Genomic DNA, 20,651 nt, shown 5'->3' with positions numbered 1-20,651 from the left:
GTACACTAACAATACTCGGTAATCCAAGCCTTGAGATCCGCAATGGTAGGACACTCGAGGAATAAAGAACTGCGGATCTCAACCCCCAGCTGCGCGACAAACTTCTCCGACAGCACCAGCGAGAGCAGCGAGTCCACTCCGATCGACGCAAATTCCGTCTCGTCGCTCAGTTCGCTCACCTCCATTGCTGTTTCCGCGGCGATCAGCGCCAGCGCGTCTTGAACAACGGGGTGATCTGCTGTAGCAGTAGTAGTAGGAGTGACAGCAGCAGCAGCAGTAGGAGTGACAGCAGCAGCAGCAGTAGGAGTGGCAGCAGCAGCAGTCTTAGCAGAATCCGGCGGACTGAAGAAAGTCGAAAGAAGGAGTCTGGGAAAAGAGCGAAAGGTGATCCCCCCCACAAAGCCAACGACCTGGTCGTCCTGTAGAACATAGACGTCGCCAGCATAGAACCCCTGCTGGCCATGCACCGGCTCCATCTTGACGTAAGAGCGGTACTGTCCGCCCGGCACGAGCGGCGTGGCAAAGGCCATGGACTTCCAGCCGGGCGTGACGTAGAAGTTCTTCCTGGGATCCAGGGCATTCCCCCCATTACACACAAACCCGGCGAGATGGCACACGCTGTCGATATGATGCGGCGCAAAGGTCCATTTGCCGCCCGTGTGAGACGAGAGAGTCACCCGCGCGCTGGCCTCCATCCCGTCCAGCACGACGGATTGCATCCCGCGATACTTGTCGGCGTAGTCGACCAGGTTCGCGAACAGGGTGTATGCCATCTCGCGCGACAGGCGGGTTGCCACGCCCTGGTCTGCCATTCGGTCGAGCTGTTCGATCCGGCTGTTCACCAGGTGGGCGTGGCGGTTCCATTCCTTTTGCCAGGATGCTTTATCGCCGTATTCAATGCACGCGGTTGCAAATGTCGATAGACCGTCCTCACTGCTGCTGCTGCTGCTGTCCACGTTGTACCAGGTGAATTGGACGACTCCCACGAGTAAATCGGCAACAGCCCGCACGCGGATGTACTGCGGGCGAGAGCGGTCCTTGCGGGCAATGAGACCCTGTTCGACGTGCAGATTGCAAAAGTTCATGCCCGGCTCGCCTCCCCGGATGCGTGCGTACAGGTGTTTGGCCATGGAAAAGGCCACGTCGGCATGGATGGAAGACGTGCAGACCGGATGGTTGTTCATGCGGTGGCCGTTGGCTGCCTCGAGGAACTCGGGCTCCATCAGGTCGGACTGGATGACCAGCTCGCCACCGTCGTTGCCAATCTCCTCGACGAGAACGTGATGGATGAGCGAGGTGCGGAGGGTAGAGGGGAGAGCAGCAGCTGGTGTAGGCAGAGGAAGGTCCGGTTTATCCTTGGTGAGCATCCAGTCGCCGTTATACTGGATCCAGTAGCTCTTGTTGTTCCACGCATAGGCCGGCAGATCGGTCAACAGGCGCAGCTGCGGTTCAAAGGGGGCATGCCATTCGTTCCAGTCGACCTCGACGCCGGCGTTGTGCAGGGCAGCCATCGTCTCGGCCAGCGTGGCGAAGTTGTTCTCGTCGCGCCGCAGCGTCGCCGCCGTGATCGAGCCCGCCGCCGAGGCCAGCGTGCTGCGTACGAAGCCGGCGCAGACCGGATGAGGCCCGATATCGATCCAGACGGTGCGGGCGTCCACCAGGCCCATCTCCTCTGCGCGCTCGAGCGCCGTGGCAAACCGCACGGGCTGCCGCGTCGCGTCGCTCATGTACTGCCCGTTGATGCGTTTGCCGTCAAACACCACCTCCTCCAGCAGCGGCGAGATGACGGGGATGCTGGGGGCCCGGAAGCTGGCGCCCCTGGACGCGATCTGCTCGAACTCGGCCAGCACCGGATCCATCTGCGTCGAGTGGAAGGCAAACGGCACCTGCAGCTGGTGGCATCTGTGGCCTTTTGCCTCGAGAACGGTGCGTATCCTCGCCATCTCCTCCGTCGCCCCGGAGATGCACACATCGCGGGGGGTATTCAAACAGGCGATTTCCACGGAAGATGGAGAATCTCCTCCTCCTCCTCCTCCGCTCTCCACGGCCTCCACGGCCTTCACGGCCTCTCTGACGCTCTCCTCGTCTGCCCGCACCGCCAGCATCGTGTGCGTCCCCTGCGTGCACTTCTCCTGCAGCAGCAACGCCCTCCGGCCGACCAGGAAGATGGCATCGCTCGCCGACAGCACGCCCGCCGCGTACAGAGCCGCATATTCGCCCAGCGAGGCGCCCACGACGATCGCCGGCGTCACCCTCCACGACGCCCAGAGACGCGTCAAGGCGATGCCGACGCAGACAATCGCCAGCTGCGTCACCACCGGCGGGAACACGTGATCCGCCGGTTCCGCGCCGGTCACGGCCTCGAGGAAGGAGGGGAAACCGTGACGGCGACAGACTTCGTCCAGGGCCAGCAACTGCGCACGAAAGAAGGGGAGGGCGGCGAAGAGGTCTCTGGCGACGCCTGGATAGAAGGAGCCCTGCCCGGAGAAGACGAAGGCGATGGGAGGGCCTGAGGGAGAGGAGGGAGAGGAGGAGGCGACCGGTCGGTGAGTCTCTGCGGTGGGCAGGCATTTGGCCAGACGGGCGCTGATCTCGTCGACAGAGCTGCCGGCGACCGTGAGGCGGTGATTATGATGGATGCGCCGGGCAGTCGTCGTGTACGAGAGATGGGCGAGGGAGACGGTGTCGCGGTTGCGCTGCAGGTAGTCGAGCATCCGCTGGAGGTTGAGTTTGAAGGAGAGCTTGCTCTTGGCTGACACGGCGACAGGAAACACCGGGCGGACATCGAGCGACGACGACGACGACGACGACGACGACGACGACGACGGGGGCTCTTCGAGCAGGACGGTGGTGTTGCCGCCGGCGGCGCTGAAGTTGTTGACGACGGCGTAGCGACGACGAGTGGGCGATCGTTTCCAGGACACAAGCTGGTCGGGGATGCGCACGTTGAGCCTCGCCAGGTCGGGGAACTTGGGGTTCAGCGCCGTCTGGATGCCGACGTGCGGCGGGATGGCTTCGTGCTGGAAGGCGAGCAGCACCTTGACCAGGGCGACGATGCCTGCGGCGGCCTCGCCGTGGCCGACGTTGGCCTTGACGGCGCCGATGTGCAGGGGCACCGCGCGTTTGGGACTCGCCGGCGCGAACACGCCCGTGACGCTCTCGATCTCCATCACGTCGCCGGCCTGCGTGCCCGTGCCGTGCATCTCGACAAAGTCGACCTCCGTCGGGGCCACGCCCGCCAGCTGCACCGTGCGGCGGTACAGCGCCGCCTGCGTCGCCGCGTGCGGGTGCGTGATGGAGATGGCGTCGGCCGAGTGGTTCGTCATGGACGACAGGATGACGCCCAGCACGGCGTCGTTGTCCGCCTCGGCGTCCTCCAGCCGCTTGAGCACGATGGAGCCCACCCCGTCAGCACGACAGTAGCCGTCGGCGCCGGCGTCCCACGTCTTGCAGCCGCCGGTCTTGGAGAGGAAATGGCCTCGCGATAGCCCGGCAAAGGCGTCCGGGTTGGTGAGCACGTTCATCCCCCCCGCGACGGCCATGTCGGTGTCGCCGTTGAGCAGCGACGTGCACGCGATCTGGATCGTCGCCAGACTCGACGAGCACGCCGTGTCACAGCTGAAGCTGGGGCCCGAGAACTTGAAGAAATAGTTGATGCGGCCGGGCGCGAACGCTCGGCATCCGCCCGTGATGTAGTACGTGTCCACGTCCTGTCCGGAGTTGACCTCGCGGTAGTCGTCGCACGCCTGCCCGTAGAACGTGCTGGCGCGCGTTCTGTCCGTCGATGCGGTGCGGTTGGGCACGTATCCCGCCTGTTCGAGAGCCTCGTACGCCGTCACCAGCGCCAGCCGGTGCATCGGGTCCGTCTCGGCGGCCTCCCGCGGCGACATGTTGAAGAAGCCCGCGTCGAACAGGCCCGGCTGCTCGAGGAAACAGCCAAACGGTGTCAGGCTGGTGTTGCGCCGTGTCCCCGTGGGATCCGTGTGTCGGTCGACGTCGAACCGGTCCGCAGGCACGGTCCGGTGCACGTCGGCGCCAGAAGCCAACAGCTCCCAGAAGCTGTCGAGGTCGTCGGCACCCCCGGGGAACCGACATGCCATGCCCACGATGGCGATCTTGGACTGTGCCGTCCCGGCGGGGACGTACTGCTTCTTCTTGTCGTCGTCGTCGAACAGGAAGGCAAGCAGGTCGGAGCCGGTGGTCTCGCAGTCCGCACAGCGAGTCTGCAGCGTGTCGACCATCTCGCGCACAATCTTGCCTGCGCGGAAGCTGGCGACGGTGCATGCTGTCGCAGAAGAAGCGCCCAGGGAGTCGACCACGGCTGCCACCACGTCGTCCCAGCGGATGGTGCCCGTGAGCAGTTCCAGCACGGTCTTGTCGAGCAGCTCCCTGCCGGTGCTGGCGTGGAAGGGCCGGGCATTGCCTGTCGACAAGACCGGAACGGCACTTCCAATGTTCTTTTTATTATCGATGACACGCTCGGCAATCGCCGGATGCACCGTCGCGACGATCTGCGCGCTGTGCTGCGCCGTGTACAGATGGGGGGCATGGCAGAGGCCGCCGTAGACCGGCAGGGCCGCGAAGCGGGCATATTTGAGCCTATCCGAGACGCGGAACAGCCTCTTGAGTCGCGAGGGGGGACCCGTCACGGTGATGCTGTCTTTCGCGACGGCGCTGACGAAGATCCTGGCGGGCGGGTTGTTGATGCTCGCGTTGAAGACGGCCATCTCCTCGCGCACCGCGGCCTCGTCCATGCCCGTCACGACATACGCCCAGCTCTCCGGGGGTGCGCCTGGCTCGCGCGGGTCCAAGGCCTGCGAGATGTCGTCGACGAGGATGCCCATCCGCAGGGCGATGCGGACGGCCTCGGCGCCGGCGAGCGGCACATCTGCCAGACACGACGCCAGCGAGACGGCCGACGCGGCCAGCAGGCCCATTCCCAGGCCGGTGAACATTTTGCAGGAGGAGTATTCATGGGATTCGAAATGCCTTTCACATTAGTTGAGAAGTATACTCCTCAAGGACATCCAGGCCAAACTCACCCGACAAACGCTCCAATCTCCACCACGGCCAAGAGAATGCCCTCCATGGCGCCCGCCAGACATCCCCGGCGCCAGTTGGGCATCTCGACGAGATCCAGGACCGAGGCAAACGCCGGGAACATGGCGCGCCGGTCTGCCGGGAGGGCGCGGATCTCGTCTCGCAGCACGGCGGTGGCCTCGTCGAGGAAGCGGTGCAGATGAGGGTATTCCCTGGCCTTTGCACGCAGGCGCAGGCGTCGGAAGACCTCGACCAGATCGTCGGGGGGGAACTCATTGGCGAAATGGACGAGGGAGGTTGCCCTGCCGGGATCGACAGAGTCGGAGTCGATGGAGAACTCGCTGGCAGATTCCATGATGCTACAATCTGGTGGTTTGTCTCTTCTCTTCTGTACATTTGCCCTAGCTTTTATATTGTGTTATTGCCGATATCGGGAGTCAGCTGAAGTGATGTGATGGGAGTGCAGATTTGGACCGAGGCCATGATTTTATACCCGGCCATGTAACAATAGACAGAGTCTTATTGAAATAGAAAGCCTTCAACGAGTATACATAAAACTAGAAAGCATACTAAGTAATACTCTTGACTAGATGTGTACGACAGTAACAGTCAACGCTTGAACCAGAGCTTCTCCCCCCCCCGGAACTCAAAGGCGACGCGATTCTCGCCGGCCAGCTTGAGGAGCAGCTGGGTCATGAAGGGCTGGAAGACGGACTCGACGACGGGCGCGGGCAGGAGGCCAAAGACGGCGCCGACGAGCTGGGCCGGGGTGGCTCTGCCCGCGGCGACGAGGGCGGCCTGGATCTGGCGCTCGCGACGATGTTTCAAACCCAGCTCGAGCTGCAGCTTGAGACGGAGGTCGTGGAGGAGGGCGCCGTGGCCGGGATAGCCGCGACGACAGGCCAGCCCCTGCATGCGTGCCAGAGTGGCCATGTAGGCGGCGAGATCCTCGACGGCGGTGGTGCCGTGGCCGAGCAGGTTGTCGCCGGTGAAGAGGGCGTCGTCTTCCTCGAGCACGAAGCACATGTGGTCGGTCGAGTGGCCGGGCGTGTGCACGGCGCGCACCGTGGCGCCCTCGACGGCGAACGTCTGGCCGTCGGTGATGGCCTCCTGGCCGCGGTCCGGCTGGTTCTTGAAGATGCGCCCCTGCAGGGTTGGCCATCGGGCGAGCAGATCGGACACGCCTCCCGTGTGGTCGCCGTGCCAGTGCGTCAGCAGCACGGCGCTGAAGGAGATCTGCCTCGTCTCGGCCTGGGAGATGATCGTCTCTGCCCAGCGTGGCTTGCCCTCGCCCGTGTCGATCAGCAGCCGGGCTTGGCCGGTGCCCACGATGTACGTGTTGGTTCCTTGGAGTTGCATCTGTGGGTGTGAGAGCAGAGTAGAGAGCAGAGTAGAGAGCAGAGCAGAGTAGAGACATACCTTGCCGGGATTGTCGGCGAGGATTCTGATGACTCGCTCGGTCAACTGCTCGACCTCGGGCAGGACGGGCAGCAGACGCTCCTGGGCAGTGAGATAGTCCTCAAAGGCGCACAGATCGACAAAGTCGTTGATGTTGCGGGACATGGTGTGCTCTGTTCTGTTTCCTCTGTTCTCTCTCCTGTTCTGTCCGGTTACTGTCCTCTTCTGTCTCATTCTACTCTATATCTATCTCTGAGACGGGCGTCGGGTTTGCAATGAGTCCAGCTCGGAGGATATCAACGGGCGGAATTAGGACCGGGCAGGATGGGAATCCCTGAATGTTGCAAGATTGACTGGCGACAGCGGACGTGTTACATGGGAGCAGGCTGACATGAGGCAATAAAGAACAATAGATGTTATTGACTAGCCCTGACGGAAAGCCCTCTGCATGATCTTCTTGACCTCTTCCGGCGGGATCTTGGCCTTGCGATCATACGTATAGAGGCCATTCACTTCCTGCTCAATGTCATATCTGCATAGACGTTAGCATGTCCTCAATAAGACAGAATGATCGTGGAGGAAGAATACAGCTGAGTATAGACCAGTCCACAGGTGTGCCCCCCCGCGACCGCCATGACCAGCCTCTCCAATCTGGCCAACAGATCGGCGGCGTCCAGAGCCGTCGTGTATCCCCAGTCTCGCTCCCCTGCGGGCGAGTCCCTGGCGGGCGCGATATTGACGCCGCCGAACTCGGTGCAGATCACCGGGGCGCCGGGGGAATGGCGACTCCCTGCGTCGTGCTGCTGATTGTCCGGGTGCAGCGGCTGCACAAACATGGCGTGATCGGCCTTGGGGCCGAGGATGCCATCCAGACTGGCACAGGTGCGTGCCAGGTCGGCTGCGTCGGCGTAGTCGTGGAAGGTGGTGAGATCGGTGTGGACGTGTTCCCAGCCGCAGTTGTCATTCACAGGACGAGAGTCATCGAGCGTTCTACCCTTAGCCGAATGACAAATGCTGATCGGAGAGTGAGTGGACTTACTTTGTGAGGTAGTAGAGAGAACGGAGATGGTTCCGTTGATGGACATCCCCCTTGAGAGCAGGATACCCCCAGCTCTCATTGACCGGCGTCCAGGCAATCACCGACGGATGGTTGATGTCTCTGCGCACGGCGGCCGTCCATTCGGCGTTGAACCGGTCGATATACTCGTGGCCAAAGGCGTAGGCGTTGGCCATCTCCCCCCAGACGAGATACCCCAGCCGGTCAGCCCAGTAGAGGAAAACAGGATCCTCGACCTTCTGGTGCTTGCGACAGCCCGTGAAGCCCATCGCCTGCGCGCGCTGGATATCGTCCTTCAAGGCCTGCTGCGAGGGAGGCGTCAGCCCCGTGTGCGGCCAGTATCCCTGGTCCAACACCAGCAGCTGGAAGATCGGCTGGCCGTTGAGTCTGAAGCTGCCGTCCCCGTTCGACCAGGAGAGACGCCGCATGCCTGTCGTGGTGTGCACCTCGTCGAGCAGCGTGTTGGAGCCATCCAACAGCCGCAGTCTGAGGTCATACAGCGTTGGATGCTGGGGAGACCAAACCGCCACGTCGTTCTGCCAGTCGAGGCCTTCATGGCGGCTCTCCTTCACCTTCATATCCAGGTCGAGAAGAGCAAACTCTTGATCCTTGGGCAAGTCACTCGCAGCAACACCCACCAGCCGGCCACCCAGTCGCGCCTCCATCTCCACCCGGACAGAAGCCCCAGCCTGACGCCCGAGAACGACGATCCGGGCATGCAGCAGGCCGGACTGGAGATCGTCCGATCGCAGCAGAGTGCCCTGGCTGGCGTCTCCGAGCCTCACCCGCGGCACGCTCTCCAGCCAGACAGACTGCCAGATGCCGCTCGTGGGCGTGTAGAAGATACTCTCGGGAATAGGAGCCCAGTACTGTTTGCCTCGGGGCTGCGTGAGGTCGGACGGTGAATCGCGAACCCGAATCGTCAGCCGGTGTTCCTTCTCCGGACTCGTGAGGGAAGATATCTCCAGGTCGAACGGAACGTGTCCACCGCGGTGTTCTCCGGCGAACACTCCATCCACCCAGACCGAGCATTCATAGTCCACTGCTCCGAATCGAAGGAGAAGCCGTTCGCTCGAGACTTGCTGCCCGCTGCGGAGATCGCGGATCCGCCGTTCGTACCAGATCACCTCGTGGGCGGATTGATCGTTGATCCCCGACGCGGCAGTCTGGAAGGCAAACGGGACTTGGATCGTGGTCTTGTTCTTGTCGGGGAGTCCGTGGCGAGGCCAGGACGACAGGCCGCTGTCGCTGTCGTCGAAGAGGAAATCCCAAGGGCCGTTGAGAGAGGCCCATTTGAGGGGGGTCCGTTGGAAGTCGGGGCGAGGGTATTCCATGGAGAGTATTTGAAGAGAGAGAGAAGATAAAAGAAGAGACGAGAATGAATGAAGAGAGAAGAAGAAGAGAGAAGAGAGAGAGAAGAGAAGAGAAGAGAAGGGAGAAGTGGAAGGCAACCCCGCATGACGTCTTACCCCTCTTTATACAAATACCACGTTATATTGAAGCTCTGAATATTAATAAGTGTATCTACTCACCATAAGTGAATCATAAAGATCGACCACGAAGAATCATATCGCTTTATGGTCATCCATCCGAATGACAGAACTCCATGACACTGACCTGTCTCGAACATCGGCTGCCAGAATCATGCCCGCCTCAACATCCCTGGCATCGCCTGGCGGATCGAAAGTCTGCGTCTCGATGAGACTGTCTGGGATCTCACAACCGGAAACACAACGTGCGAGGGCTGTCAGCGTCGGCTTCCTGAAATCAACACCTCCAGACGGCCAGAATCTCCCAGTCTCAGCCTTTGTGGTGACGTCTCGGAGGTTCGATCTCTTCGCATCGAGATATGAGAGTAGAAAGCGGAAGTATAGGAATCGTCGACGGGGGCGGGCATCGGAGAGGAAGCTCAAGACGCGATTATCAAGGTCCTATAATTCGTTGATATCAATACCATCTCATACTGTCATTTGTCTAACCTTCACTCTGATCAAGTCTCCGGTTTCCTTCTGGTAAACGATGTTTTCATATTTCGATTCGTCCAAAACCACGCATCTCCATGTCGTTGGGATGGTTATTTCGCCAGGGACTGGGACCACCGCAATGACTCCCTGGTCGAGAAGAAGTTGGATAGGACTGCTGAGCGACAGAGCTATACAGATTAGCCTTATTTCTTGCAGAGAGAATAGAGCGTACCGTTTCGAGGATCAGTAAGAAAGCTATACTCGCCGCCAAACAGATGGGAGATCTCCTCCTGAGGGAGGGTTCTGGGCACGATGTGAGCCGTCGTTATCGTCGACGCCGGCACAAAGAGCCCAAGGATGTGGCAGAAGGAGGTTCCCTTCTCGCACGCTTCTGTCAGTCCGTAAAACTGGTGGACTTTGATCTTGAACTGGCGCTGGTTGAAGGGTTGGCCAGCACGCATGAGTTGTGGGATGACGGTGTCTCGATAGGCTCTTTCAAGAAGACCGTCGTCAGATGGCTCATGACGCCTTTGACGCTTCAACTCGACTTCCTCCTGCAAATCCTCCTGAAGCATCTTTCGCTGGCGTTTGAGGACATGAATTGTCGTCATCGTCGATCGGAACTCAGCGAGGAGGGGCCCGATTTGCTCCTGAAAGTCAGGATCGGTGAGGGACCCTGCGATTTTGGCTTCGTCAAGCTCTTCTATCGTGCAGCAAAGGTGAACTTTGTCGTTCTCCAGCGCTTCTATCTTGGCATCGAGGAAGTTTGCAGTGGTTGACTCGAATTCGGCCATGTTGGTGAGAGAAAAGTTGATGGAAGAGAGAAGAGAGAAGAGAGAAGGGCAATGAACTAAGCCTACTTGGGTTGCATGGTTGCCTAGAGTCAGTGACTTAATAGACTTTATGATAAATTGACTAGATATAGTTATAGGCTTGACTATCTGGTACTTGTCTAGCTGCCTGTATTAACTGCTCTAACGAGCTCTAGATACTCAAGATCTATATAGATGTAATAACTAGAGTGAGAGTTGATATCATAACTTATATGGTTTAGGTATATATACTACTAAGCCTATAGAAAGCAGACCAGATAATAACCACATTAACCATCTCTATCTGCCTAGACTACGCCTAAATTAACCATAAATATATTGAGATATATACCTTGGAGGTGTCTGCCTAGTTAGGCTTAGCGCCATCTTGCTTACAGCTTTATTATCTATTATTATTCTGCTAAGCTTTTTAGGGCCACATCACCCTGATAACTACCATGTATTGATTTAATTCCTTATAGTCACTCTATCCTAGTATCCTCTATAATTACACCATGTCATTATTGAGGCCACTCTCCATGCCTCTGGTGAGAAGAATAGCGACTGGCCCAACTTGTTCTATAGGACTCATCGGCCAGTCAGGTCGCAAGTACAACATCAAAAAAGTCCTTCAGGAAGAATCATTTCCTCCACGGCAGGTTTACTTGGCGACAAGTGCTGAAGATGAAAGGAAAAGGTTCATCTTAAAATACATTCACTCGGTCAATTTTGACGATCTCCAAGTGATCAATAATAGACTGCGCAATTGTGCTCGCCATGTCCGTCTTCCCCAAGATATCATACCGGAGAAGTCGATGTTTGTGTTTGAGTATTTCACAGACCACCTCTTGCATCTTGCTCAAACAGACTTGTCTGTTGCTGCGAGGAAAAAGATCCTTAAAGATGCTCTTCATGGAATAGCAGAGCTCCATGATCAGGATATTGTGCATACAGGTAGGCCTTGTCCTGGGGGTGAGATCTAAATATACTCATATACTATAGATATCAAAGCGGATAATATCTTTGTCGACTGCAAACCTGGTATTCAACGCGTTCAACTGGGAGATCTCGAGGATGCAGCATACATCCCCCCTGGCTCATCTATGATTGGAAAACAGGCAGGAAACTGGATGTGGAGGAGTCCTGAGGCCCATGCTCAAGGGCCAGTGAATAAGCCGTCAGATATCTTCTCCTTTGCTCTTGTGGTGAGTTTTCTTTCTTTCTTTCTTTGTTTCTTTCCAATGATCGTTGCTTATTCTTAGTGCATTTATGCAATGCATAAAAGGGTGATTTTTGCTGTTGGAGAAGATGAGCTGGAAGAAGGCGTGGATCCGTTGGCTGTGGTGATTGAGCGGCAAATCTCGTACTTTGCAGATGAAGATGGACTCAAGGGCTTTCTGGAACGTCTTGGAGATAATCCCTGGGTTCGAGTCTTTGAGGTCACCAGAGATGGGTTCAATCAAGACAACCCACGGAGACCCTTTGCGCTTTGGAAGGGAGTCGACGATGACTTTAAAGATCTGATTGCTGCCATGACCAATTTTGATCCAGAGAAGAGGCTCACAGCCCGTGAGGCCTTGGCACATGAGTGGTTCAAGGTAAATAAATGAGCCAAGGATGATAATACTGGTAGTAATATATATGTAATAAACAGCAGCGGCAGCATTAGATTATGAACTGAATTTATGAAGTTGACTGGCTAGAATATAGCATGCTATCCTAAACACTCGACTCTGCTTCTCCCTCAGCAACTCCTAACGGCATTCTTCATCCTGTGCAGATCTATCATTGGTAGGTCATTTTATGGTATATCGAGGCAAGCCGAGCGCCAGTTGTGAGCGTGCCCAGGTGGAATATCCCGGGTATGCGGTGTGCGACGAGGTTGAGGTATTCATCTTTAATTCAATAGGTGTATATGATCCAGCAATATTGATACAGTAATTCTGCAGGTCATGACATGTTGATATAGAATCTATCTAACAATAGACTTAACATATCCATTATATCATGAGAGCCCTAATTATTATCATTACTAAGTGTTATAAATTGATGATGTATGCAAGGATATCATGGGTACTCGGGTTGATACAAGGTCAGGAACCTGATAAATTTTTGTATAAAATTATATGCCTAATACTAAAGTATATGTAATTAACTAGGATTGGCATGAGCTGATATCTGTCTGAAACAATTATGCAATAGCATATAATGTACAGGTACACGGAGCCTATTCTACTCCGTGTGACGGGAGTGGCGTCGCCCCGCGCGGGGAAAGCTCCGCTCTAGCTGGAAACAACCTAGTTTCCGTGGCAGCCGAGTCCGTGCGCTGGCTTGAGAGTATGAAGTGACAGGTAGGTAGAGTGACAGGTAGGTAAAGTGATATGTAGAGTATAGCAATGGAAAGAGAATGACAATGTATTAGACAGTGATTTAGCTATAGCAGCATTCAGAGTTGAGTTCTGTTGACCATATACCCCGTCTAACCATGAGTACTAACTGGATAAATGCTACGATGTATACCATCTCTACACATCTCTATAGGTACCTACCATGTATACCACACGTCACCTCCACACGCTAGGCTCTACTTTTGAGTCCGAGTTGCTCTCGAGGTGTTTGGACCATCTATTTAATCCACAGCGGGGTCTACATGAATATACAGGAGGTATAAAAGAGAGAGAATCCAAGAGTCACCGAGAGTCCAAGAGTCACCGAGAGTCTAAGATTCACCAAGAGTCACTGAGAGAGTCATCAACAGACAATGGCATTCCTTCTGGCTACAATGGCAGCTACAGCCATGGCAGCCAGCCTGTCCGACATCTGCTCCGAGACATACCTGGCGTCTGCCCTGCCCACCGACGTGGACAGCGCGTTGACGATCGACAGCAGTTCCGTGACAGCCAACGCCGTGTACAACTCGACCATCACCGACGACGACATGTACCCGAACGCGGTGATCGACTACTGCAACGTGACGTTTGCGTATGCGCACAACGGGATCACCGACGACCAGGTCCTGGTGCAGTTCTACCTGCCGGCCCCCTCGGTGTTTGCCAACCGGTACATCTCCAACGGCGGCGGCGCCTACTCCATCTACGGGGGCACCTCGATGCCCGGAGGCCCTATCTACGGGGCTGTCTCGGGGGCCACGGACGGCGGCTTCGGCAGCTTCGACACAGACGCCGACCAGGTCGCGCTGCTCGCCAACGGCACGCTCAACTGGCAGACAATCTACATGTTCGGGTACCAGGCGCACTACGAGCTGACACGGATAGGAAAAGCGTTCACACGGAACGTGTACAATGTGTCTGACGCGGACAAGCTGTACTCGTATTACCAGGGGTGCTCGGAGGGAGGACGCGAGGGATGGAGTCAAGTGCAGCGGTTCGCGGAGGAATGGGATGGAGCCATCATCGGGGCGCCAGCGTTCCGGTATGCGTTCCAACAGGTGCAGCATCTCTATTCGAACGTGGTGGAACAGACGCTCGACTATTACCCGCCCCCCTGCGAGCTGGAGAAGATTGTCAATGAGACCATCAAGGCGTGCGACCCGCTCGACGGCCGGACTGATGGAGTCATTGCCCGGTCAGACCTGTGCATGCTGCAGTACAACATCAGCGAGACCATCGGCATGTCCTATTACTGTGCTGCCTCGAGCGGGGAAAGCTTCTTCAAGAGAGAGTACTATACCGACAGATTCGGCAAACGGCAATACGGAGGCAGTTCGACACCGGCGCAGAATGGCACCGTGTCGGCCGAGGGAGTCGCCGTGGCGCAACGCATCCTGGACGGGCTTCACGACGAGGCCGGCAAACAGGTGTATTTCTCCTACCAGATCGGGGCGACCTTCACCGACGCCCAGACGACATACAACAGCACCAGCGACTCATGGGGGCTGGATATTTCCGGGCTGGGCGGCGAATGGGTCGCCATGTTCCTGTACCTGCAGGATGCAGATAACCTGGCCAGTCTGGAGGGAGTGACATACAACACACTCAAGGAGTGGATGCTGTTTGGCCTGAGCAAGTATTACGACTCGCTGCACACGGCCTGGCCGGACCTGACGCCCTTCCACAAAGCAGGGGGCAAAGTGCTGCATTACCATGGTGAACAGGACAGCTCGGTGCCCACGGCATCCTCGGTGCGGTACTGGGAGTCTGTCCGGCAGATGATGTACTCCAACATGACGTACAATGAGAGCGCCGCCGCCCTGAACGACTGGTATAAGCTGTATCTGATCCCGGGGGCGGTGCACTGCGCCCCCAACTCGGAGCAGCCGAATGCGCCCTTCCCGCAGACCAACTTTGCCGTCATGATCGACTGGGTGGAGAACGGGGTGGCGCCGACGACGCTGAATGGCACGGTGCTCGAGGGCGAGTACAAGGGCGACAATGGGCAGATCTGTGGCTGGCCGCTGCGGCCGTATTGGGTGGACAACGGGACGACGATGGTGTGTGAATATGACCAGGAGTCGTTGGATACGTGGTTCTATGACCTGGAGGGGGTGGAGATGCCTATTTATTAGTAGTTAGTAGTATATAGTATAGTATTGAATTTGAAGTATCAAGTAGCTAACCCAACCCTAGGGTTGGTTATATGTACAACTATGGTTAATTGCAGTAACAAACTTAACCATAACCCTAGGTTTAGGGTTACGTGTCGAATTAGTAACCCTAACCTACCCTAGGGTAGAGGTATATAGTATTGAATTATAACCCTAACCCTAACCTACCCTAGGGTTAAGTACCAAGAGTCATTAGTATAGGTAAATAATAGTTCCTACCCGACATAACCCTAGGGTTAGTATAGCATAGTAGGTTACATATTAAGTAGTATTATATAGTTGAACTAGCCTCAATAACCACCTCGGTCGTCCTGCGAATCTGCAGATCGTCCATACGCAGGTGCTCCTCGCTGCCCACGTCCCCCCAGTAATGCGCCGCAGTGTTGGCCTTGGAGGGAGCCGCCGAGAAGCGGTTCGCCTCGCTGGCGCCTCCCGTGCGCGTCGACTGCAGCTGCGAGACAGCCTGGCGCACCAGCGTCCACACAAAGGGCAGGTTGGCGATGTACATGCCGATCGACGATTCGCGGAGGTACCAGAACTGGTAGCTGTAGTCGTAGATATCATGGAAGGTGAAGTATTTCGACACGGCAGCGCAGGCAATCTATAGTTAGAAGTATAAGCATAGTAGTATAGAAGTATAGGAGTATAGATGGAACGCACGACAAAAATACCCAAGGAAAAAATCAAGATGACAGGCAGCTTGGTCCGCCAGGGCATGCGCGTGCGCAGCAGCAGAGGCAGGATGACGGCGAGGATGGCCAGATCGGAGGAGATGTTGAACACGCACTGCGTCACTTCATACCGGAAGTAGGTCGCGCACTCCTGCTGCGGCGGCGGGATGGTGAAGTAGCCTGTGAACGGGTGGCAGTTCAGGAAGAGCACCAGCTCCGTCACCAGCCAGCCGCAGAAGGTGTATCCGGCGCATGCGAGCACCAGCCGCTGCTGATTGAGATTGGAGCTGAAGACTGAGTACTGTGATATTTAGATGTTGGGAAAAACTCGGAGAGACATACGTAAGACGGTAGTAGAGAATCAGCATGGACGCCTTCAGCGTGTACATGGTACACAGCATGCACTGTCTATTAGAGAAGGACATGTAGAACATCTGGATCGCCATACATTCTCCGATGCAAATTCAATCTTCGACCCCTTGATGCGTTCGCGGATATCTGCTGCTGTAAAGGTCGCATATTCGGCCGCCGTGTACAGCGTGCTCCCGCCGCCCTCGATGATGGCGATGTTGGTGACTGCAAAGGCTGTATAAAAGGCCTGTCCTATTAACAATCACACCCACTGCTTATGTACTTATAGCCTCACCACTGCAGCCAGCATCATATAGTCCTCCAGCTGCCACCGCAAGCCAAACCGCTGGAACCGGGTAAATCTAGACAGTCAGAACCGAACAACAGCAAGCTGGAGCCACTCACGTCCTCAGCAACACGAGCACCATGGCGATCGAGTACATGGTCCATGTCTGCACAACCAGATCATGGGGGGAGCCTCCACCATCGTTGGCCATGGCGGAGTAATACAGAGGTTCACATGGATAGAATAAACAGGAATAAAGACAGGAACAAAGACAGGAATAAACAGGAATAAAGAACAGGGATTAATGAGTAATAATAGAGGACTTAATTTTTACTTTCAAGAACTTTTCTTATCTTTTCTTTATATTTTTATATTTTTATTTTCATTTTCTCTTTTACCACCTTCCTTTTTGCCTCTCACCCTGGCTTAATGCTCCATATTTTTCCTCTCAGGGGAGACTAAAATCCTATAAGTTGCGTGACGCGTAGATAGCGAGAGGGAACTAACAGGGGTGGCCAGGATATTAGTCAATCAGAACAGACAATACAAATGAACGCGGTTTGCGCAACGCCCAACAGGGGAACCAGAAAACCTTGACCTTGTCTTTTTCTTTTCTTCCCCCAAACGATTCTGTCTCTGTCAATCTGTCTCTGTCAATCTGTCTCTTCAACATGGACGTGGAAAAAGGAGCAAGGGAGAACAGCAATGGGATCTCGCCAGCGACCGGGATCTTGGCCCGGCTCAGCGCCCTGGGCCACCTGGAGCAGCGCGGGATCGAGCGCGTGCCCGAGAGCGAACGCCAGGAGCTCCGGTCGGGCGACTACCTGCAGATGACGCTGCTGTGGTTCAGCACGAACCTGACGGCCAACAACGTCGCGGTCGGCATGCTGGGGCCGCTGAGTTACTCGCTGGGCTTTGTCGACTCGGCCTTGTGTGCGACGTTTGGCGCGTTGCTGGGCGCGGCGGGCGCTGCTTACATGAGCACTTTTGGGCCGGCGAGCGGCAATCGAACGATGGTACCCTAACCCTAAAACCCTAACCTAACCCTAATAATAGTCACAACCCAACCCTAAACCCTAAACCCTAACCCTAACCCTATAATTCGTCACAACCCAACCCTAACACAACTAACACAACCAACTTATACAGGTCATCGCCCGGTATTTCATGGGCTACTATCCCAGCAAAATCTGCTGTCTGCTCAACATCGTGATCATGCTGGGCTACGGCATGATCGACTGTCTGGTCGGCGGCCAGATCCTGTCGGCCGTGGGGGACGGACAGGTCAGCGTTGTGGGCGGCACCATCATCGTGGCGGCCATCACCTGGCTGGTGGTGGTGTTTGGCATGACGCTGTTCCAGCAGTACGAGCGCTGGGCCTGGATCCCCCAGGTGGTCGCCATGTTTGTGCTGGTGGGCAGCGCCGGCCCCAACTTCGACACGTCCCTGGCGTCGACGGGCGACGCCGCCACCATCGCCGGCAACCGGCTGTCCTTTTTCTCGCTGTGTCTGTCTGCCGCCGTGGCCTGGGCCCCCGCCGGCGCGGATTACTACGTGTATTACCCTCCCTCGACGCACAAGTGGAAGACGTTTGTCATGACGCTGGGGGGCATCGGCGCCGCCCTGGTGTTTGCCAACCTGATGGGCGTCGGGTTGGCGTCCGGGACGGTCAGCCAGACGGCCTGGCTGGACGCGTACGACACCTCGTCGGGGGCGTTGATTGTCGCGGGCTTCGACGGCCTCGGCGGCTTCGGCAAGTTCCTCGGCGTGCTGGTCTCGTTGGGCCTCATCGCCAACAACATCCCGGGCACGTACTCGGCCTCGCTGGGCTTCCAGATCATGGGCCGCCGGCTGGCTCGCCTGCCGCGCTGGTTCTGGTCCTGTGTCGGCGTCGTCATCTACACCGTCTGCGCCCTCGCGGGGCGCAACCATCTGTACGACATCTTCGAGAACTTCCTCGCCCTGATGGGCTACTGGGTCACCATCTACCTGACCATCGCGCTCCAGGAGCAGCTGCTCTTCCGTCGCCAGCGTGGCTTCGACTGGTCCGCCTGGCAGGACCGCAGTCGTCTCCCGCTCGGCCTCGCCGCTCTCACGGCCTTTCTCGTCGGCTGGGCCGGCTCCATCGTCTCCATGTACCAGATCTGGTATGTTGGGCCTATCGCCGCCCTGGTCGGCGAGTATGGCGCCGACCTGGGCATCTGGGTTGGTGTTGGCTGGGCCATGCTCGTCTTTCCGCCTCTGAGGTGGTTGGAGCTGAAGAAGATCGGCCGTTGATTGATTCTAATGTATCCTTCTGTATTACCACTATATAGGAAGACATTCCCACTTCAAGACTACCTCATTCTAGCAAGAACACTGCTGAACCGCCATCCAAAAACATTCCCCTGCTGAGCATCGACGTAGATCCGATGCAGCGCCTCTTCGATCTCCTCCGCCGGCGTGTCAAACCCTACCTGGCGCAATTCAGCGAGCACCCCAGCGCAGCTCTGCAGATAGACCGGGGTCCAGAGCCATGCCGCCGCTCGATTCAAGCCACTGCAGCGGGCATGGAGGACGTCAAAGCCATGGGTTGCCAGTATTTCCGGCAGGTGTTCGGGCCAACTGGACAATTAGATCCTGTCGGCCTTGATATCAACAAAAGGGACTGACTCAAACTGCAGGTTCAGGGCCTGCCATGCCTTCTCGTACATGCGTTCAAAGTCAATGGCCGACTGGACTTGAAGAAGGCTGGGATCACGAATCGACTCCTCCCATTGAAGGTATCCTCCCTCTTCTAATCCACGTCAGCTTCTATTCATATAATGTACAGGCAAACTACTCAGTAATGATTTGGCCATGTTGACCAGTTTCGACGGATCATTGCCTCGCACAAAAGAACACAGCAGCCGCATGTGCACGACGTCGTATTGTCCCTTCATCTCGTCCGGCACTTGTTGTAGGGCGTCCAGTTCTGCAAACGAGACATTCTCTCCCCAGACGTGGCGAGGGGGGAAGGCAGCCGAAGAGACATCGTATCCTTCAAACACGACGGTTGGGTACTTGTCGGCCAGTTCCAGGATCCATACTCTGTTGATCAGCGTTGGTATGTATATAGTATGTCTCCCAGTTGGATGGATTACCCCGTCCCTGTCCCGATATCGGCAATCTTCATTCCATCGTGGATGGGAACCGACGGATGCAGACCGTATCCTAGATGCAGATTGATCGCAAAATGCTGCCCATTGAGTCTGAGAGCTCCATCAGCTAGAGTCTAGTCGATGTCGACTTGAAGCGTACCGGGCTGTTTCGCGAAAGTTGCGGCCAACGAGGTACTGCGAGTCATCTGTGAGGTCAGTCATTTTATAGTATATAGAATAGAAGTAGAAGTATTAAAAACATAAGAGATATGCAAGACAGATAGATAGATATAGATAAGAGTGGCTTACCCCTCCTTTAGTCTCTCACTAGTGATGTACCCCTTAGTAAAGGTCTAATCTATATTAATGTCTATCTATAGTATGAATGATATTGATATATTTCTATTTTAACAAATCCTATACATATTCAGGGCCAATAGTATCATATTCCTATATGATTCACACACTCAGGCCTATCTGACATCAGTCAGGCCAGATATGCCTAATGAATAAAAAATCAGAGTGTAATGCTAACTATATTAGGCTTAGCTAGTTAGGTGATGATGTAAATATATATAAATCATCCTAATTAGCAGCCTTAAGGTTATTCTTTTCTATAATATACCCCTCTAGTATTATCCTAACTTTATTATTATCTCTATTATCTTAATATCCTCTATACTAAGTATCTTAATAAATCTTTAATATTATAGGCCTATTAATATCTTTATAAAGCTATCTATAGATATATAAGTTATTAAGATTTATTAGATCTATATTATCTTAGCCTAGGTCTCCTAATAAAGCTAGTGCTATTAAATATTAATATATTAAAGCTTAATATATATAAATGGCACCTCTTTTATAAATAGATTAATAGTCTATTTATTATTATATAGAATACTTAATTAATACTTTATATTAAATTTAATAGATATAAATAGTTATTTCTACTAGAATAGCTCCTTCCCTATATATAAGATTATAGTTAATTTAGCCTCTATAGTTAATATTATTATAATTTATTACTTTAATACTTTTTAATCTATAGATCCTCTATATAATAGATAAATATATCCTTATATACTTTTATAATTATTATTATTTATATATACTATATTACTTATATATATAAATACTAAATAATCTATAAGTATTTAATTAACTAATAGATTATTTATAGGGCTCTCTACTAAGTATCTATAATAAATAACTAAGAATCTTATTTTATATAGATATAGAATTACTTATTCTATAGCTTTAATATATTTAGTTAATAAATTTAATAAAAATTCTCTTAATTTATTTATAATCTAGGCTAATTCTACTCTTATAATAATTATTATATAAATAAGTAATCTTATTAATTCTTAATAATATTATATCTAG

General features: G+C 54.6%; 9 protein-coding genes across 9 annotated transcripts; 3 read left to right on the top strand and 6 right to left on the bottom strand.

Annotated features, from left to right (window-relative positions):
• Nucleotides 1-5: 5 nt before the first annotated feature.
• Nucleotides 6-5,567, bottom strand: ASPZODRAFT_2112764 (hypothetical protein; the record flags this gene model as incomplete). The annotated part of the gene is made up of 2 exons (XM_022727750.1): nucleotides 5,043-5,567; nucleotides 6-4,989 (listed from the first exon to the last, which is right to left on the bottom strand). The coding sequence occupies exons 1-2, from the start codon at nucleotides 5,393-5,395 to the stop codon at nucleotides 6-8; spliced, it is 5,337 nt and encodes a 1,778-aa protein (XP_022578432.1). The 5' UTR covers nucleotides 5,396-5,567.
• Nucleotides 5,568-5,649: 82 nt separating this feature from the next.
• On the bottom strand, nucleotides 5,650-6,603 carry ASPZODRAFT_72797 (hypothetical protein; the record flags this gene model as incomplete). Its single annotated transcript, XM_022729862.1, has 2 exons — nucleotides 5,650-6,399; nucleotides 6,460-6,603. The coding sequence occupies 2 exons, from the start codon at nucleotides 6,601-6,603 to the stop codon at nucleotides 5,650-5,652; spliced, it is 894 nt and encodes a 297-aa protein (XP_022578431.1).
• Nucleotides 6,604-6,861: 258 nt separating this feature from the next.
• ASPZODRAFT_153910 (hypothetical protein) lies at nucleotides 6,862-8,829 on the bottom strand (the record flags this gene model as incomplete). Its single annotated transcript, XM_022726031.1, has 3 exons — nucleotides 6,862-6,970; nucleotides 7,027-7,428; nucleotides 7,478-8,829. The coding sequence occupies 3 exons, from the start codon at nucleotides 8,827-8,829 to the stop codon at nucleotides 6,862-6,864; spliced, it is 1,863 nt and encodes a 620-aa protein (XP_022578430.1).
• Nucleotides 8,830-9,060: 231 nt separating this feature from the next.
• Nucleotides 9,061-10,253, bottom strand: ASPZODRAFT_145056 (hypothetical protein; the record flags this gene model as incomplete). The annotated part of the gene is made up of 3 exons (XM_022725068.1): nucleotides 9,061-9,426; nucleotides 9,475-9,647; nucleotides 9,692-10,253. The coding sequence occupies 3 exons, from the start codon at nucleotides 10,251-10,253 to the stop codon at nucleotides 9,061-9,063; spliced, it is 1,101 nt and encodes a 366-aa protein (XP_022578429.1).
• Nucleotides 10,254-10,810: 557 nt separating this feature from the next.
• Nucleotides 10,811-11,881, top strand: ASPZODRAFT_72814 (hypothetical protein; the record flags this gene model as incomplete). The annotated part of the gene is made up of 3 exons (XM_022729864.1): nucleotides 10,811-11,225; nucleotides 11,274-11,476; nucleotides 11,534-11,881. The coding sequence occupies 3 exons, from the start codon at nucleotides 10,811-10,813 to the stop codon at nucleotides 11,879-11,881; spliced, it is 966 nt and encodes a 321-aa protein (XP_022578428.1).
• Nucleotides 11,882-13,053: 1,172 nt separating this feature from the next.
• On the top strand, nucleotides 13,054-14,796 carry ASPZODRAFT_153908 (hypothetical protein; the record flags this gene model as incomplete). The annotated part of the gene is made up of 2 exons (XM_022726030.1): nucleotides 13,054-13,915; nucleotides 13,991-14,796. 2 exons carry the CDS (start codon nucleotides 13,054-13,056, stop codon nucleotides 14,794-14,796), a joined length of 1,668 nt encoding a protein of 555 aa, XP_022578427.1.
• A 310-nt stretch (nucleotides 14,797-15,106) lies between these two features.
• On the bottom strand, nucleotides 15,107-16,354 carry ASPZODRAFT_72646 (hypothetical protein; the record flags this gene model as incomplete). Its single annotated transcript, XM_022729852.1, has 6 exons — nucleotides 15,107-15,436; nucleotides 15,496-15,793; nucleotides 15,849-15,910; nucleotides 15,955-16,104; nucleotides 16,153-16,219; nucleotides 16,263-16,354. 6 exons carry the CDS (start codon nucleotides 16,352-16,354, stop codon nucleotides 15,107-15,109), a joined length of 999 nt encoding a protein of 332 aa, XP_022578426.1.
• Nucleotides 16,355-16,614: 260 nt separating this feature from the next.
• Nucleotides 16,615-18,895, top strand: ASPZODRAFT_135317 (hypothetical protein). The gene is made up of 3 exons (XM_022723765.1): nucleotides 16,615-17,159; nucleotides 17,293-18,747; nucleotides 18,796-18,895. The coding sequence occupies exons 1-2, from the start codon at nucleotides 16,815-16,817 to the stop codon at nucleotides 18,418-18,420; spliced, it is 1,473 nt and encodes a 490-aa protein (XP_022578425.1). The 5' UTR covers nucleotides 16,615-16,814; the 3' UTR covers nucleotides 18,421-18,747; nucleotides 18,796-18,895.
• ASPZODRAFT_18693 (hypothetical protein) lies at nucleotides 18,480-19,484 on the bottom strand (the record flags this gene model as incomplete). The annotated part of the gene is made up of 5 exons (XM_022727277.1): nucleotides 18,480-18,747; nucleotides 18,796-18,919; nucleotides 18,965-19,212; nucleotides 19,266-19,373; nucleotides 19,423-19,484. The coding sequence occupies 5 exons, from the start codon at nucleotides 19,482-19,484 to the stop codon at nucleotides 18,480-18,482; spliced, it is 810 nt and encodes a 269-aa protein (XP_022578424.1).
• Nucleotides 19,485-20,651: the final 1,167 nt, after the last annotated feature.

The sequence above is a fragment of the Penicilliopsis zonata genome (genome assembly GCF_001890105.1).
Source record: "Penicilliopsis zonata CBS 506.65 unplaced genomic scaffold ASPZOscaffold_15, whole genome shotgun sequence".
In the NCBI taxonomy this organism is placed as follows: Eukaryota; Fungi; Ascomycota; class Eurotiomycetes; order Eurotiales; family Aspergillaceae; genus Penicilliopsis; species Penicilliopsis zonata.
This window is presented reverse-complemented; position numbering and strand designations above follow the sequence as displayed.